This window comes from Hyposmocoma kahamanoa, unplaced genomic scaffold, assembly GCF_003589595.1.
Source record: "Hyposmocoma kahamanoa isolate Upper Pololo Valley unplaced genomic scaffold, ASM358959v1 92, whole genome shotgun sequence".
Lineage (NCBI taxonomy): Eukaryota > Metazoa > Arthropoda > Insecta > Lepidoptera > Cosmopterigidae > Hyposmocoma > Hyposmocoma kahamanoa.
Window position 1 is genome coordinate 15870064 of NW_020654748.1, and position 17362 is coordinate 15887425.

Genomic DNA, 17362 nt, shown 5'->3' on the forward strand with positions numbered 1-17362 from the left:
GTGACCCGACCGGGAATCGAACCCGGGACCTCAGACATGGCAACACCATGAAAACCACTGGGCCACGGAGACTGTCCCATCTGAGCCCACTGTCGTTTGTAAATCCTAACATTCGTATCCTAACAGTAAATGTCACTTGCTCAACGTTAGAGTCACCCACGCTTACTACTACTGCCTGTGGGGTGACCATTAAAGCGGAAACGCATAAAACACGTTTTTTCTTTATTTAGTGCCAGTCCATTTGATTGGAACCATTGAATACAGTCGCTGAACTATGATACAGAGGTTACGCTCCAAGTCATGCAGGCTAGCGCGGTAACAACTGCGGTGACATCTTCAGCGTACATAAAAACATCAGCTCTCTCGATCACTTCAGGAAGGTCATTTAAAAGTATACTAAATAAGGTGCCTTGTTGCCTTGTGTTTTTTAGGTACAGCTAGTAAATTTTTCATTTCTCTCTCCGACTACGATCTTTACGAGGTTTAAGACTAAAGTGAAACATAAACTTTATATTAAAGTTTATTATACAGCTTCTGCGCACTTGGATGACAAAAATACTTGGCAGTGAACCATTTACATCCATCCATCGAGTTTAAAACCAGAAATAGAGACAAAATGTCATTTAATTTGTTTGAAAATTATTCTGCTAAATTATTACTGTGACAACTGCGCTCCGATTGACCAGTCCGAACTTAGACTATGGAAACTAAAGGACATGTTACGTTGATATATATAAATCAGACGTTATATGTATATGATGCATTTCGACGTCGAAAACATAAACATATTATTGTCTTTGTTTAACTATTACGTGCCGTCTTAAGCCAAAAGAGATAGCATTACATTGGTCTGTGTCAAACACGGGAATCGAAAATTCGTAACGTCATTTTAAATGCCAACCGTGGCCATTTGAAGTACATGAGGTACATGATACCGTTGTCAAAGGGAAGTACATCAAATGTCAAAACAAATGTTTTTCCAAATGTATTATTGAATTATTCACATGTATTATAATTAAATTGGACAAAAATATTGACAGTGAGAATAATTAGGTATTAATAAAAATGCGACGCTGCAGCATTAAAGGATGCGACTTTAGAAAAACTGCAAATCAATCGAATGTTACATTGCACAGGCATGTGTTATTTTTTTGTCTATAAATCACACAATAGCCCGAATATTTTATGTAATTAGACTTATTTAAGTAGTTTATTTATAAATCTTGCCAAATTTTGCTTTTGTTACTTTAGATTGCCTGTTTGTTTGTATATTTTGATGATTGTTGTTAACGATTATTTTGAGACAGTGTTGATCTAATTACGTTAGCTGCCGCCGGAGGTCTCAAAAAAAACCGATTTATTTTTATAAACTAAATTTAATTAGAGAAAGTTAAAATTAATTACAAAATATTCTATGTCTAAACTCGTTCGAAGTGTGAACCGGAGTGGCGTTCGATGACGTTCGCCTCGTGTCCCGGCGACGGTCACGTTGGCTGCTTGCACGAGGCTGGTGTCAGCGGTTTACGCCAGTTGCAAGAATTGAGGTGTCGATTCAGCTTTTAGGGCCGTGCGCACTGTTTCTATATGTGCTTGCTAACTTGGCTTAACCCCTACTACGTGATCTCGTAACAATCTTGTAAACATACATATTATCGATATTCTGTTATTAAAACAATTAACTATGAGGTTTTTATTGTTTTATTATTATTATTTCAAGTTTTCCTACAAATGAAAAAAGGAAGAAAGAATGGTTGGAAATCATAGGACTGCCGAATATAAACGTTGGATCAAAGACCATCTTCATTTGTTCGCTTCATTTTGAAGAGTTAAATTTTAACAGAACTTTAAATGTAACTAGATTACATGACAATGCTATTCCATCATTAGGTTTATTAGTAAATAATTTTATGTTCAATTTAGATTAAACAAGACTCATTTACTAGCTATTCCCTTTCCTGAAAACAAAATTATCCACTCGTTTCTGATTTTTCCCAATGACAATTCTAACTAACAAAAATGACTATTTTTTTAAAGCCTGCAATACAATGACAACATACCAACGTATAGACAGCCTATTTGCCTTGCCTTGCCTTGTTCGGCGTCACTCGCCTAGCTGACCGAGTGAAGGCGAGCGCCAACGTGTATAGAGTTCATTCGGCTTATCACAAACCAAAGGCGCTCGACCAATAGCGTTCACACGTTAGTCCGTCCGCATATGAAATGCATACTGGTTTTAAAACTCTATTCAAAAAAAAATCAAAACACAAAATAAAGAAGTATATATTATATATCAACAAAATGTCATGTTGTTCTGGTTCTGGAATAATCAGCATCCACGTTCGTTTTTGTCATTTCTTTTTTGCAACTTTATTGCGATTTTATCGTGGGGAAAAGCTAGTACATGATAATTGTTGATTTCCGATAATTGATTTTTACAACTACTTCCATTATTTCTGTGTTAAAATTGCTTGATAGATTCATTTGCTTAAGAAAGCCCGGGAATTAACGGGAATACTAGAATCCGCAGAAACCTGAATAGACTTGTACTTGACGGTTAGTTAAAAGACGTTATGTAAATATGTACTAAAATGTAGGTTAAAGGCGTACTCTTAAAGTAATTTTTATATTTTATTTAGTAAGTAGGTACAATTAATACTACGTAATGTTAAATACAAGTAAAGTAGGTATAATTAAGCAAGAATGCGCATGTCGCCAACAAACTGCACAGCAGTTTGGTGACTTTTACTAATCAAATGATACCAGTTGTAATGTTGAAAATAAATTTTTTTTGAAGTTTAAAAATGTGTGTTGACATTTATAATAATATACCACTCGAGATTAAATTATCAGACTTGTGTTTGTTTAGGCATACTTTAGTTACAGTAAACTAAAGAAACAAAAATTCAAGCCATATATTTGCATGTCGATAGATTATGGTACAACACTAAAGAAATCCGCCATTTGTAACTTTCAAATTTTGGTAATATGCACGATGATTCTGTACTTAGGGCAGCTCCTTTCTTTTATTTTTTTCCATCCTCTAAGGTCGAAATGCATCTTATACATATAACGTCTGATTTATATATGTCAATATAACATTAAGGTTATGACAGCGATTGATAGACGGCTCGTTGCTTTTGAAATAATTATTAATCTCAAGTGTTTAGTAGTTTCCTTAGTAATTTTAGTAGTCTCAAGTTTTCTCTTGGTTTGCTTACAGTAGTCAAAATTGATGAAGATTTAGGACGGCTAAGTTTCAATCGTGACCCTATTACTTCATGTTTTGCTTAGAATAATAACGCATAGAAACCTAGCCCGCACACGCTAAGTGAGGCAAATTGTAGGACGCCCTATGGGCTTACACGAGCGAGCGGGCTGTCAGTGCTCAAGGTCAAGTTGCACCGCGAGCAGCTCAAAAATTTTTGCTAAAAATGACGAAATGTGCGGTAATTGGGTTAAAAATAGATTAAACAAATATAAAATAGACACTAACATCACATTCCACAAGGAAGTAACGCGTTTCAACTTGTATTTTTATGTAAATATTCACTAAAACAGAAAATTTATTTCGTTGCAACAAGATACGAAAATGTTGCAAAGTAACGGGTTTTTTCTCCCCATTTTGCTATTCTGTTTCAAAATAATTATGTTACGTATTTTTTTGAGAACAGGCAATATCGCGACGGTTGCAAAATTTCTACAAATGTACACCGCCGCAACAACATTGTAGTGAATTTACGTTAGCTATTTTTACGAAATATATTTAGTATTTGCCTTCATTAGTTTCATGTGAAAAATCATTATTCTTGTTCATCATACACTCATTTTAAAAAATTGTCTTGCCCAGACTCAACAGTTCTTAACTAAAATTATTTCAGGAAACTAACACTGACTAAAAAGTCATCGTCAGTTCTCCAAAATCGTGTATAAATAACTTAAAATAAAATAACTTTCAGGTTCAGGTTCTTAATTGTTATCGTGTACTTTTCATGTAAACATACGCACAGATAATATCAGGCTATTTATATATTCAAATTCGATAGTCGCACTTAAACTCGCTTGTAGGTTTTTGTTCATATATGAGTTAAATAAGAATTGGGTAGTATTTAATAAGGTGCCTACAGATTTGCTCGACATTGTCGATCGACAGTAACGATTCAGAATTATAGACGTTTTCGAGGAGTTTTAGAGTGCTTATTACGAATGTAGCATTAATTTCTAAATCCAAGATGGTTGACAACAATTTTCAAAAATGTATTTTTGGTAAACCATAAGGAAATGGCATGTATATCTGAATACAAGATGGAGGACAAGACTTCTAATTCTTCTTCTTCTAATTCTTTGCCATCTTGGATTTAGAAATATGTGCTATATTCGGAATGAGCAGCCCCAAATACCTCGAAAACGACACCCAACTTGCTATTATTTGAAAAGTCATGTCCGCCATCTTGGATTTAGAAATAAGTGCTATATTCCTAATGAGCACCCCCAAATACCTCGAAAACGATCCCCAACTTGCCATTATATGAAAAATTGTGCCCGCCATCTTGGATTTCGAAATGTGTGCCATATTCGTGATGAGCACCTCGAATACATCGAAAACGATTCCCATATTGCATTTATTCGAAAAGACGTGTCCGCCATCTTGGATTTAGAAATGAGAAAAGTCGTGTCCGCCTTCGTGTATTCAGATATAAATGCCATTTCCATAAGGATTACCAAAAATAAATTTTTGAAAATTCCTGTCACTTGACGTTGTCGAACAGTAACGATCGACAAAATCGAGCAAATCTATAGGCACCTCTAACTTAACGATGAGTTAAGCAAGATACAATTTCCCCACTTTTGAGGGAAATGTTATTCCATGGCATCATTATTTGTATATTTGTGTGCGTGCCGACGAGCGTAAATACAAGTTGCTTACGCTTACATGAATTTGATTTTTGCCTCACTTGTGACAGTTCGTTTTTTATGAAACTATCATTCTATGCGTTATTATTCTAAGATGTTTTGTGCCTAAGTGTAAAAATAAAGTTATAACCTCACCAGATAAACATGTTTTCCGCGTTCGACCTGAATAAAGAGGAATATTGTGTTGCTGTGGGTAAGATCCGAAAGGGTAACTCTTCATGTGAAGATCATTTAAATGCAAGTACTCGGATACTTACGTACCTTTAATTTTTAATAGCTATTTAGTCCATGTATGTAGGTGTTATATGTTTAATACATTCGCTTTTGTCTTTATTTCTAAACAAAGTTGTTAGCGGCACTTAACTATTTATAAACCTTACAAGTTCATAAACATTGCTCTCCGTGCATTTTCTGTTTGGTATCCTTGAAATAACAAAATCAATTTAACCAATCTTTGTAAAATTTTTTTTAGATAGAAGAGGGCTTATTACATTATAATTAATGTATATCAAAATAATTTATGGGAAATCGAAGACTGAAGTTACAAAACTGCACAACCGAAAATTCAGATTCTGAAAGTTCAATGAAGATTTTCTCATCCAAACAGATTATGAAGAAGCCTGTGCCTTCTTACTGGTTATTAAAAAAAATATGCTGGCTAATTGAGCATCTTGAAAAAAGTATTATGTTTATTCATTGCATATTATATTAAACTAATGTATACTAAAATAATAATAAATGCCTTATGCATTAATAGGTATTATCATTATATTACAATACGTTACAACAATACAAATCCAATAGAAGTTTCTACGTAGGAATCTTTAAATGAAACCAGCATTTTGGCTCCGCGAATTTCTATACTTTCGTAATTTTCATATTTTCAGGTGTATTTTAACAAGAATAGCAATTAAACATTCCTACTCGCGCGCATTTCCTCTCCATAAACAAAAATCAAACATCAATAAATCAGCGTGATATGACTTATGTCACCGATTTTTTTTTAAAAGACCTTTGACTACGATAGACACTTCTATGAATACTTCAGGCGTATTTACGACGCTTTAGAAGAAGCAATTTTTTTGAAATAAAAATAAAATAAACTACAAACTAGACAAAATAAAAAATGCGTGTCCTTTAGTTTTGCACTTCTTTTCAATACAAACAATAAAAAGATACGTTTTATAAATGAAACGTTGTCCATTGGGTGAAAGTTTGAATTTATATGAACGGTACTGTAACCTGGGGACGTAACTTAGGATGCGTAGCGAGAGGTACTTTATAAATATAAACTGGAATTAACTTCAAAACTTGATATTTATTGTATTTTTTCACATATTTATATTTTGAAGGCTACTTCTAGATCTCTCAAGATGTTCTTTTCTTTTAATCTATTTTTTTCAAACACATTCTACATACAAAACTACACTCGATCAGCCAGTAGTTCTACTCATAGAGTAGAGCCTAGACTACAGTACTTTTAAGAGTTTTTTAATATTTATTAAATTGTGGTATGGAACATGGACTGCATATCTCATATGCTTCTGAAGATGGATTGTTTTACGAAGTATAAAATACGTATATTAATGCAAAAACCTATTTTAAGTTCAGGTTAATTTTTGCTACGGATTTAGTAAGGAATTTTAATAGGCCTAGATAAAACGTTGATGTTCTATTGTAGTGTTTCTTTTTTATGATTTTTTTATTTTTATAATTTCAAGTGAAGGGACAAACCATGCGCCTGATGGAAAGCTACACGCCTGTCTTGACAATTGCAGTGCCATTCAGAGCTTTAAATCGTAAAGATCTGAGGGCACTGCCATTGCGCCCGTCACACTGAGACATAAGTTGACAAGTCCTATGAGCCTGTAATTTCACCAGCACCCTTAACCTTTAGAACAGGAACGCAATAAAGCTCACTGCTTGGCGGCAGGAATAACTAAGGTGCCAGTACTTCCCTAGACGAACTCTTTCACAAGGAGCTATTCCGCTACTAAAACTACTAGTACTGCTACAGTATATCGAAATATAGACGTCTCTTATTCGCTTGGTTGACCCGGCTTCGTGTTACATCAACCTCACTTAGGTTACACATGCTATCAAGCTGACATGAAAGTCCCAACAAGCTTCGTGTCTAATTTATAGACATCCACTAATTCAGCTTAACGTTTCAGACCTGCCGATCTGGTACTTTGATGGCTTCAATACGGATCAAGCCACGAATGACAATGCAGATACGTTTTTGTTTCCGCAAGTGATATATCATTGTCCGTTTAGACGTGGCAGCCATATTTTGGTTTTGGCGGATACCTATCAATACAATTATCAGCCTACAAGTTAGTATCATGGATCAGTAAAGACATCATCATTGAATAATTTCGACGATCTCGTAGCCCATCGATTTGCAATATGGGCGCTGGATAAGGAGATACCGGGTTCAATTCTTGGTAGAACCAAATTGGGAAATGTTCGTTTCTAAATTGATTCTGGTCTTGGTGTTCTGGGAAGTGCCCCAGAGTGAATTTCGTTGCTCTGGTACTCATAGGATAGGGAATCCTCAAGCTTTGTAGCAGGCAATTGGTGTGGTTGTCTTGCACATTATTATTACAGTTATTTGTGCGCAAAAGCTTAGATATTGTTGGAAATAAAATTACAGTTAAGTTTTGAATCTTCGATTCATGGTTAGAAAGTTTCATAGATTTCTCACAGATAGCGCTACGGCAAAAAGTAATTAAAAACCAAAAATAAAGATCTGCAAAGAGCACATAAAAAATTCACATGCTGGTTCATTTCATGGCTTAGTTAGGAGAGCGTCAGGCACGGTATGCCGAAGGCCCTGGATCGAATCCGGCCTGATTGAAGGATTTTTTTAGTGGTCGATCTTTTTGTTAATAACAATAACAAATTAGTGGAGTAATTTCACAAAGAATAATTGAGTATCATGGAAGTGAAACACCGTGATATTCTATAAACTTAATACTACTTATAACGTATTCATAAAAGTTAACGTGAAAAACGTATTACCACTTAAAAGATTTATTTTTCACACAATATTGGCTTACGTTTATCCATAATCGCCTTTACGGTAAGTAAAGTTATGGCCGATAGAACAAGAGCTAAGATTTAAATTTAATTTTGATTCGCATATCTTATCCTAAGATTAAGTATTGGTAGTGTAATGGTCTAATGGGCTTATTTCTGAATTTTTTGGAATTTATGTGCGATATTAAGTTTGAAAGAAGGATGGCGACACCCCGCTTATTTTGTGACCTAGTGTTTTTGACAACGTGCATTAAAGAGACCTATAAATATTTGTGATTTATTATCATTGCTTCAAAAAAGCTAATTGAGTACAGCCTGTACTAGCTGGGGTTATTAAGTTGATATAGGTTATGTTTATAACATTGTCCTGTATTTCGTTTCATAATGTTTGTTCGCAGTAGTAGAAAACAACAAGTTTTCAGTTTGCTCCCAAAAATAGTAAAGAACTTGATAAAAATTCCTAAATCTGCCAAACTCTGCCACATTTTGTTCTACCGCGATGAAAATGAATAAAAATTAAATCTGCCCAAATGGCAGAAATCTGCGACAAATGGTCACACTGTTCTCAATCTCAATGTGACATTGACATTGGCAAGAGGCCTCTTCTCAAAACGTTCCTTTGTTAACTTCTTAACTCTCATTTAAATATTGTCTTTCATTTTTTATTTTGTGTCATTACTGTTTGATTGATTATTTGGTTAGGTATTTCATAGCTTTTATGTTATATGTGTGTACTATAAAATAACTAATACTTTAGGTTTGTAAACATTCAATAATGCTTAAAATTTTAATGAAACGTACGTACAAGAACGTTACCTAATCTATGGTCGAACTGAATCAATTACGTTGTGTTCTTGCATTTGTTCTAAAATAAATTGTTTCTTGTTTTTATTCCTGACTTCTAAAAATATACAAAAATATATTATATATTATAGTATTATATAATAAACTAAAACGTAAAATCATACTAGCAAAGTCCTTGAACGTCTCTTCTTTGATTTTGTAATTATTGGGTCAGCTTTCGCCATCCTTTCATTCATTTTATTCCACGAGCTTTTTGGTGAAGAAAAACATTGTGAGGAAACCTGCACACATCTGCAAAGCAATTTCATGATGTGTGTGAAGTTCCCGATCCTCATTGGCCCGCGTGGGACCCGAACCCTCTCTTTATGAGAGAAGTCCTATGCCCATCGGTGGGAATATATAGGTTAACTATATATATTCAAATTTTGAAAACAAGTGGCCAGGAACCCGAGAAAAGGTGATAAAAAGGCGGAATGACGACGGAAGGATGTCGCATCGTCACATCCTTAACACGTTCCCTATACTGGACGGTGCTACCAAATTGGATGGGAAAATGTTCAAAAAGTTTGTGTTCTGTGTTGTAAATAATGAATATTTCTTAAAATTGTCAGTAATATTTTCCTTTTGTGTTATATAACGTCTTCCGCCACAATTCCGCCTACTACAAAAAAGTCTCTCTACAAAACATTTTAATGTTAACAAAGATATATGAGTCAGTGACAGAGCCAGAGGCCTCCACCCCTCTATACATTCGACAGGCATGATAAATTACTCTGCCACTATATTGTCAGATTATATAATCATGTTATGTCAATAAGGTAGGAATTGGCTTAGCATGCGTCCTTGGTTACAGCAGCCAATTTTCAGAACTGTATATTGTTAACATATGACATTTAAATCAAAAGTCCTTATTTAACATGCTACGTAATTAAAAAACGAGGATACAAAATGATAATAAAATATTTAAACTCTAGTGCCATTTATACAGGGTGTAAATTTGAGACGGGGCAGCAAGCCTTTTATCAAGCACTTTAATCGTTGTAGTTACAGGAAAACGGTTCTAGAAGTCTATCCATGGATATTGAAGATATATTGATTGGCGTTCACAGATTTTGAAAAAAATGGCGCAGGCGCAGTCAGCAAAATGAAAGGCAATTTATGCAAAACTTTTTTTATGCCATTCGATCCGGTCTCTGGTATGGATCAATAGTCTCTATGGGACCAACTGAGGTAAGAGTATTCGAAATGTCAGAAATCGCAAAAAAAATTTTACCATACATTTTGTAGGGACATATCTAGTCATCAGTTGTTCTACATAGTTAAGGAAACTAACAAATTGACTACGTATTATGTATTTCAAAATAAAAACAATAACGAAAAGCAAAATTACATAAAAAATGTATGTTAGTAAGTGCTCGAATTGATTGCCGCTTTGGCGGATGCATCGATTCGCTCTCTTCCGCAAAGAGCAAGAAGCGGCTGAAATTTTACGCCAATTCATTTATTTCCATATTTGAGAACAATTTATTAAAAACCGTATTAAAAGTGACAATTCTCTATTAACAAAACAAAACAAAGCTGCTCGAAATTAAAAAAATAATGCTATGATTATAATTTGGTTTTACTTAATTCTTAGTTGTAGACACATTTGTTAGTTTCCTTAACTACCTAGAATAATTGATTACTAAATATTAGTAACAAAAAAAAATTACCATACATTTAGTAGGGACATGGTAAAATTTTTTTATGCGAATTCTGACATTTCGGGTACTCTTACCTTAGTTGGTCTCATAGAGACTATTGATCCTTACCAGAGACCGGATCGAAAGGCATAAAAAAAGTTTTGTATAAATTGCCTTTTATCTTGCTGACTTTACCATTTTTTGAAAATCTGTGAATGCCAATCAAAATATCTTCAAAATTCATGGATAGTTCTAGAACCGTTTTCCAGTAACTACTACCATTAAGGCAGCTGGCCTTGCTGCCCCGTCTCAAATTTACACTTTATATATGTCGCACACGAAATCAAATACTGTCGTAACTTTAAATTGTGGAATGGAGAATACACGATTTGAAAATTTAAAAAAATATTGCATGATACCAATAATATTTATTTATGGAGAATTCCGTTTTTTTTACAATACCAAATAACGGGACGAACAACTTGTGTGCTAGATGGTAAGCTACACGCCTGTTCAAAACAGTTGCAGTGCCACTCAGAGCTTTAAATCACAAAAACCTGAGGGGCGCTGCCACTGCGCCCGACACCTTCAGACATAAGTTGACAAGTCCCATGTGCCTGTAATTTCACTAATCATTTCAGTAATTAATAGTCAGCCCAGCAGACTTTCTTTCTTCACCACAGCTCACCTTTGTATGTTATGTCCTTTGTCACATGTGTTTTTAGTGATTTTCTTTTCTTTGTGCAATAAAGACTTTGGAATCGAAATATGACAGCTACATATTTCACTATCTCATATTTCATAAGTATATACATTTATTTCGCTATTATTCTGCCATCGCATGTACACACAAAAAATTATCAGACACACACATACACACTGAAGCAAAAACTATAATTACAAATACAATTATAAAATATTCAAGAACAATACAACATACAAGGCACAAATTCCAAGAACCTTGCATCTCGGGATTGTTTGTCACGCAGACATTGTGAACATTTTCGTCTGAAAATGACTGAACTTGCTTAATACCAAGAGCTCCAGTTTGTGTACTTTAGAAAGTGCTTTTCGTGCAAATATTCAAATGAGAAGTCAGTTATGGCTATATCGAGGCATGACCGCCGAATTATCGTAAGCGACATTTTTACCTAAAGAGCGTTTTTTATTGCATCATTACTTTAAAACGGACAAGGACGCGTCGACACTTCCGTCTAAATTACGTCAAATGAAAATTATAGCTTATATTAAAAGCTTTGTCGTTAGTTCAAGTCATCGAGTATATAACCAGAAAATTAGAGACGAAATGTCATTTGTTTGAAAACTATTCTGCCAAATCATTGCGGTGACAACTGCGCTCCGATTGGCCAGCCCGAATTCGAAATTAGTTTTAATCGCTCTCCTGTAATATTTTCCAAACACACGTTAAATGTTTTACCTTTCAGCTGTCGAGCTGTTATTTTATATTTTAGTGTAACCAACAGAATCAATATTAAAAAACCATAACGTAACGTCATAACTTGTTATTGCAACTGACATAGTACACGACAATTTCGTCTTTTGCTATAAAGTTAAAAAAAGACGTGTTGCATCTTGTTGCATATTTTTAATCGCAAGTGTTACCTTAAACGCTTGAAAGCCTCAAAAATCTATAAATAGAGATGGCAACAATATTGTAAGTGCCAAAAACTTGTTTAAAAAAATTTTGCTGTTACATAATCGGTAACGAAATTCATTATTATGTAAATTCAATTTAGTATCACATTTATGTAGAATATTTAAAAAACCTTTCCTGTGAAATTTGTTTTTTGTCGCTCACACTAAGTCAACTTATGGTAAAGAAAAAAAAAATTACTTAAAAAAATTATAAAAGAAAAAATGTAGGTAATTTAAATACGCCAAAGAGAACGTACATTTCGCCAGGTAAGTACTTTGTTGCCTGAAACTGATTTGTTTATGTAATAAGTAGTTTGTGAAATGCAACCACTTTGTTTTAAAATGTAGGATTTTTTTTAAACTGGCTTATACAATGCGAAAAAAAAGTGTCACAGTTGTGACATAGTTTTCGGTTTTGACAACAGAGCTTAATGTTGCATAACAAATAACGCAAAAAGATATAAGAAGGAAAGCCATTGACTTACAAATAAATGGACGACGGGTCTAATACAAAAACCACGAAAAAAATGTCCCAAGTCAACCTATTTAAACGTAGTGACATGTAAAGGAATGTGAAAAAGCTAAAACGTTGAATTTAAATTGTAATGTCATCGCAGTACTGTCTAATTCTGCTTGCTTCGCTGTCAGTCGAACAAACGAAGATTAAAGCGTGAATGACGCTCTGTATACGATTTTAACGCCCTATAAGTTCGGATACTTTTTAGCGCGGACCCGACGTCCATATAATTGTAAGTCAATGAGGAAAGCCTAAAAATTTTATAAATAAATACTATTACATGTACTTAGTCTCATAAATCTTAATAGTTAATATATTGACAATGTCCACCGCCCGAAAGACACTTAAATGTTTTGTTTATTTTATTGAATACCATGATGTTCTTTTTTTTACAAATACAACAATTCTTTATAGCCACAATGACACTCTTTTGGACCCAAATAATATGTTAAGCAGGACAAAAATCAATAAACGGTACGCTAAACATTTCAGTGGTAAAAGGAGGTGTCCTAGCTTGTACTGCCTAGAGCCGTTGTTGTCGCAGGCATCGCTGTTTTTCAGCCACTTTCTTGTCTCTAAGATAGGCGGGTTTAAATTACGAGGGCCTAAAACAATGATAAAATTTGAAAACTTTTATTCATTATTATTATATAATAATTGAACATAAACTTAATGTAACGAAACAAAAACTAGTATAATAACATAAAACATATCATAACTAAAATAAGTTTTTACTATTCTTCATCACATAACGATGGTACAGTAGGTATATACCACATATACATTTTTACCTACTTATTAGTTTTTTACAACATTAATTATAGGGTATATCAGGTTTGCGCTATTTAGTGTTATTAAAAACTGGAATCTACATTTTAAGACTCGACTCCAATTCACAAGACTCAACTCATAAAGACAGAGACTCACTGCTCGATATATTACGAGCCTGTCGAGTTTCCGAATACACTCGAATTCGACATTCGTCCCGTCACTTGATGTTATAAAAAAAAAATTGTGCTCGAGTCTATTTAGGCAACGAGTCGAGCTCAAGTCTGGTAAGTATCTACTGAGCGGTGTTATGGTGGGTGTGATATACTGTAGTACAGATATTAATTAATTTTTTTGTAAATCACTATGGGATTTTTCTTGTTGATTTAATTCGTGGGCATTAGCAGTCGTTTAGTAAAATTGAACCCTTATCTTGCTTGTCGTATTCATGTCGACTTTGTGGAGTAGAAGTCGCTTCGAGTCGAGTTTTGGAAGGGAGGCTGCTTTCGTGCACCCCATGTTTGTACTACCTACATGTTTTTACTAACATGTTATTCATATATTTTTTGTGAAAATACTCCGCTAATTGGTTGTCAGTATTAATAACAAAGAACAAACAAACAGAAAAAATCCTTTGATCCGGCTGGCACAAAAGAGAAATTCGTTCCATAGCTCAGTTGGGAGAAGGATAGACCCGGTTTGGTGCAAAAGTAGCTGTTTCGAGTCCAGTTCGGATCGAAGCAATTTTTTTGTATTTGTTCGATATTTGTATCAATCATAACTTAAATGCTTTTTTACAAATATTAAATATAAAAACTATGGATCCATCGAATGTAGAAATCGCACAAATTGAGCTGGTGCGAATTTTGTTACTAGCGATGGGCGAGTCGAGATATTCGTGAACGGTGAATCGTCGTCGGACCGAGTTCATATGTATACACGTGTCGAATCGCTCTCGATACCCGCGACTCGCGATTGCTCTGTCAGACACCGTGTCGAATCAATTCGAGTTGAAAAAAAAATATTTCGTCCCATCATCGCTATTTGTACTGTACTATGACAAATGTTGTCTAATTGTTTTTCTTATGATGGTAATTAGTTAACCAATAAAGTAGTTACTATGAATAATAAGTTAAAACAGTATATTGTTCTACTAGGATGGAAAGAAGGTCACTGTAAAGTGACACTTTAAGCTTCAGCTGTGGGGGAGAGCTTAAAATAGACTTGACGCCTAAGTGTAACTACGTCGCGACGTTCTTTAATAAATTTGAGACAAAACTGCGCATATTGTTGCGTTTTCTTCAATTTTTACTTTTCATCATCATCACTAACTCATTCGACGCAGGTTTCATCACGATGTTTTCCTTCACCGAAACGCTGATGGTAAATATCAAATTAAATTTACCGTATAAATTCAGAGAAAGTCAGAGATGCGAGTCGCGATTGGAAACTACGACCTCTGCTTGAGAGGCGATAAGTCAAACCATTAGACTACCATGGTTTTACTTTTCTTATTAATCCGATAATTAAATTGAATTACTCATGCTTGTGTAATACAAACTAAATTTTGGCGGATTTCTGTAATTACGCACATAGTATAGTTTAAAATTGAAACAAAATTAAAGGCAATATTATGGAACACATTCAACATCACGATAAAAAGAAATTGTAATACTGTGAGAAATAAATGCGGTTTGTAATAATTTATACGAATTTAGCATATTCGTTACATAGATTCTATATTTATGATTTACCGACATAACTAAAGTATTCGTAATTTACTTTTTAATATAAATAGTGCTTTTCATAAGGGTGGAAAAATGCCGCTTTCCAACACCTGGGCGGAAAGTACTCATCCCGCACTTTTCAGCTTTATTTAATGCTATTTTTCGAAGCACTTTCGATTGTTCCCTTTTTTCATTTAGCATTACCAGACGACTTGATGACGGTTTGTCATAACAAAAGCACATGTCAATGGAACATTTGACTTTTATCGTGACGTAATTTTATAAAATAGCACTGTTGTGGACTACGATCGGTTTTTACACCAATTTTATACGGCTATGCGACATGGATTTTTAAAAGTAAGTAATACAGCTTTTAAAGATTTTTAAAAGATGAATGGAACCCACCAAATGTGAAAAAAAAAAACCTGTATTTTTATGATGCCAAACGAAAGGGCGAAATATAAGGATTAATTCCTAATAAGTAACATAGCATTTTAATTGGCATTATTTAAAATACTTCTTCTCCGTGTCAGCTGTGAAACGCCTTGTTGAGAATGTATCATACAAATTAAATACAGTAATAATTTTATTTGTTTACATCTTCAGCAACAAATTACCGCAAGGCCTGCACAGAAGTTTGTGAGCGAGGTGAAGTAGAAGAGCCATGGTTTGGTTTCAACCAGGAGTTCTGCCTCTGCACTACTGATGGACGGCCTCTAGGCTGGCCGCCGGGAGGCTTCCCTGCTCCGCCTGGACCTTACTATTGCGCTGTTGGCGCTAATAAGATTGTTGCAAGGGACCTAATGGAGGCTTTTTACAGGTAGGCAGATTACAAAGTCGTTAAGTGATTAAGCACTGTTTATATAAAGTGAGAGGTCTCTAGTTCAATTTCCGTGTGAACCAGAAGCTCTTATGTTTTAAGCCAAATTATATGTAGACTCATAATCACTTGAATGCAGTAGTAAGTATTATTTACTTTTAAACATAAAATAAGGTTTCTGTGAACGAAAATATCCTGTCTGTGAAATAGCCGTGTGGCAACCTGTATTTATTATTTGGTACTTTAAAAAATATATGAAGTCAGAGAAAAAGGAAAGCTCGGTGAGAGAGTGGATGCTTTATTAAAATTCTGCTCAATTGGAAGGTCGACTGCTTAAATGCATGTTAGGACACCATGTTTCACTGATAATTGCTAAGTTACATTTAAAAATAAACTTAATTACTATTATTAAAGCCACAGCGGTATAGAGTTTGATTTAAATCGTAAGTGTCAAGCTTGACGTGCTCTTGACCCTGTACTAAACTTCGTAAAGTCCGCTATAGGGTTAGTACGACAGGGTGCGACTTGCGCGAGAGCGACATAAAACGCGAGATCTCTATGCGAGAATAGCTAGCCCTAGTGGTTCGTTCCGTAACTTAGTTCTGGCGTACTTAGTAATAGCCTCTGCCACGGTGTGCTAAAAGACGTTGGTTCGAATCCAGCCGGATCGAAGGACTTTTTTATAAGTTTTCGATCTGTGTATTAATAATTATAACAAACTAGTGGAGTAGTTTTATCAAATAATAGTAGTTTATGTGACTGTTACATAATGAAAGGCATTTAAATAGGTGTGTGGTTTATGTGATTCATAAAAACATCTCACCGAGTGTTTTAATGCCTAATTATGTACAGTTATATACACTTTTTTTTTTTTTTTTTTTTTTTTTTAATAAATAACGCACACACTCAACATAGCCCCGCACTAGGGAAACCCTGTGTCGCGGGTGCCATGGACACACATATAGACAGCCACAAATTACACCCAAACTCACGAGAGAAACAAATGTAGGCCATACAAACATTTCTCCCGGCCCGGGAATCGAACCTGGGACCTCTGCGTGGCAGTCCGGCATGGTAACCGTTCGGCCACGGAGGCAGTTGCTTTATCTACACACATATTATAAGCTCTCTGTGATGTGTTCAGGAACCGCATGTTACGACTGGCGAAATGGCGGCAAATAAAAACTTTTCTCAAGCATATCACACAACTGTAGTTTTTATTTTTAATTCATAGACTAACTAGAATCAGACCCAACTATTATATCGTTCGATCTCAAGTAACGTATGTAATTGTCAAAATGATTTGCTATTGAAATTTCATTTCGAATAAAACTTCATCTCGACTGATATTAGAATTGAAGTCAAATCAAATTGTTTTGTTTTTCAGAGATAATCGAAATTTGAAAGTAATAAAAACATCGAATTCGATGTTATT

At 34.6% G+C, this 17362-nt stretch overlaps 1 protein-coding gene across 1 annotated transcript in view; it reads left to right on the forward strand.

The window, feature by feature from the left end:
• LOC113236764 (glutamine synthetase 2 cytoplasmic-like) overlaps positions 1-15931 on the forward strand; it is a 42785-nt gene extending 26854 nt beyond the window's left edge. The window contains exons 3-4 of the mRNA XM_026472931.1: positions 7086-7247; positions 15714-15931. Coding sequence (XP_026328716.1) covers positions 7086-7247; positions 15714-15931 — 380 coding nt within the window. The remainder of the gene's footprint in view (positions 1-7085; positions 7248-15713) is intronic.
• The last annotated feature ends 1431 nt before the right edge of the window (positions 15932-17362 follow it).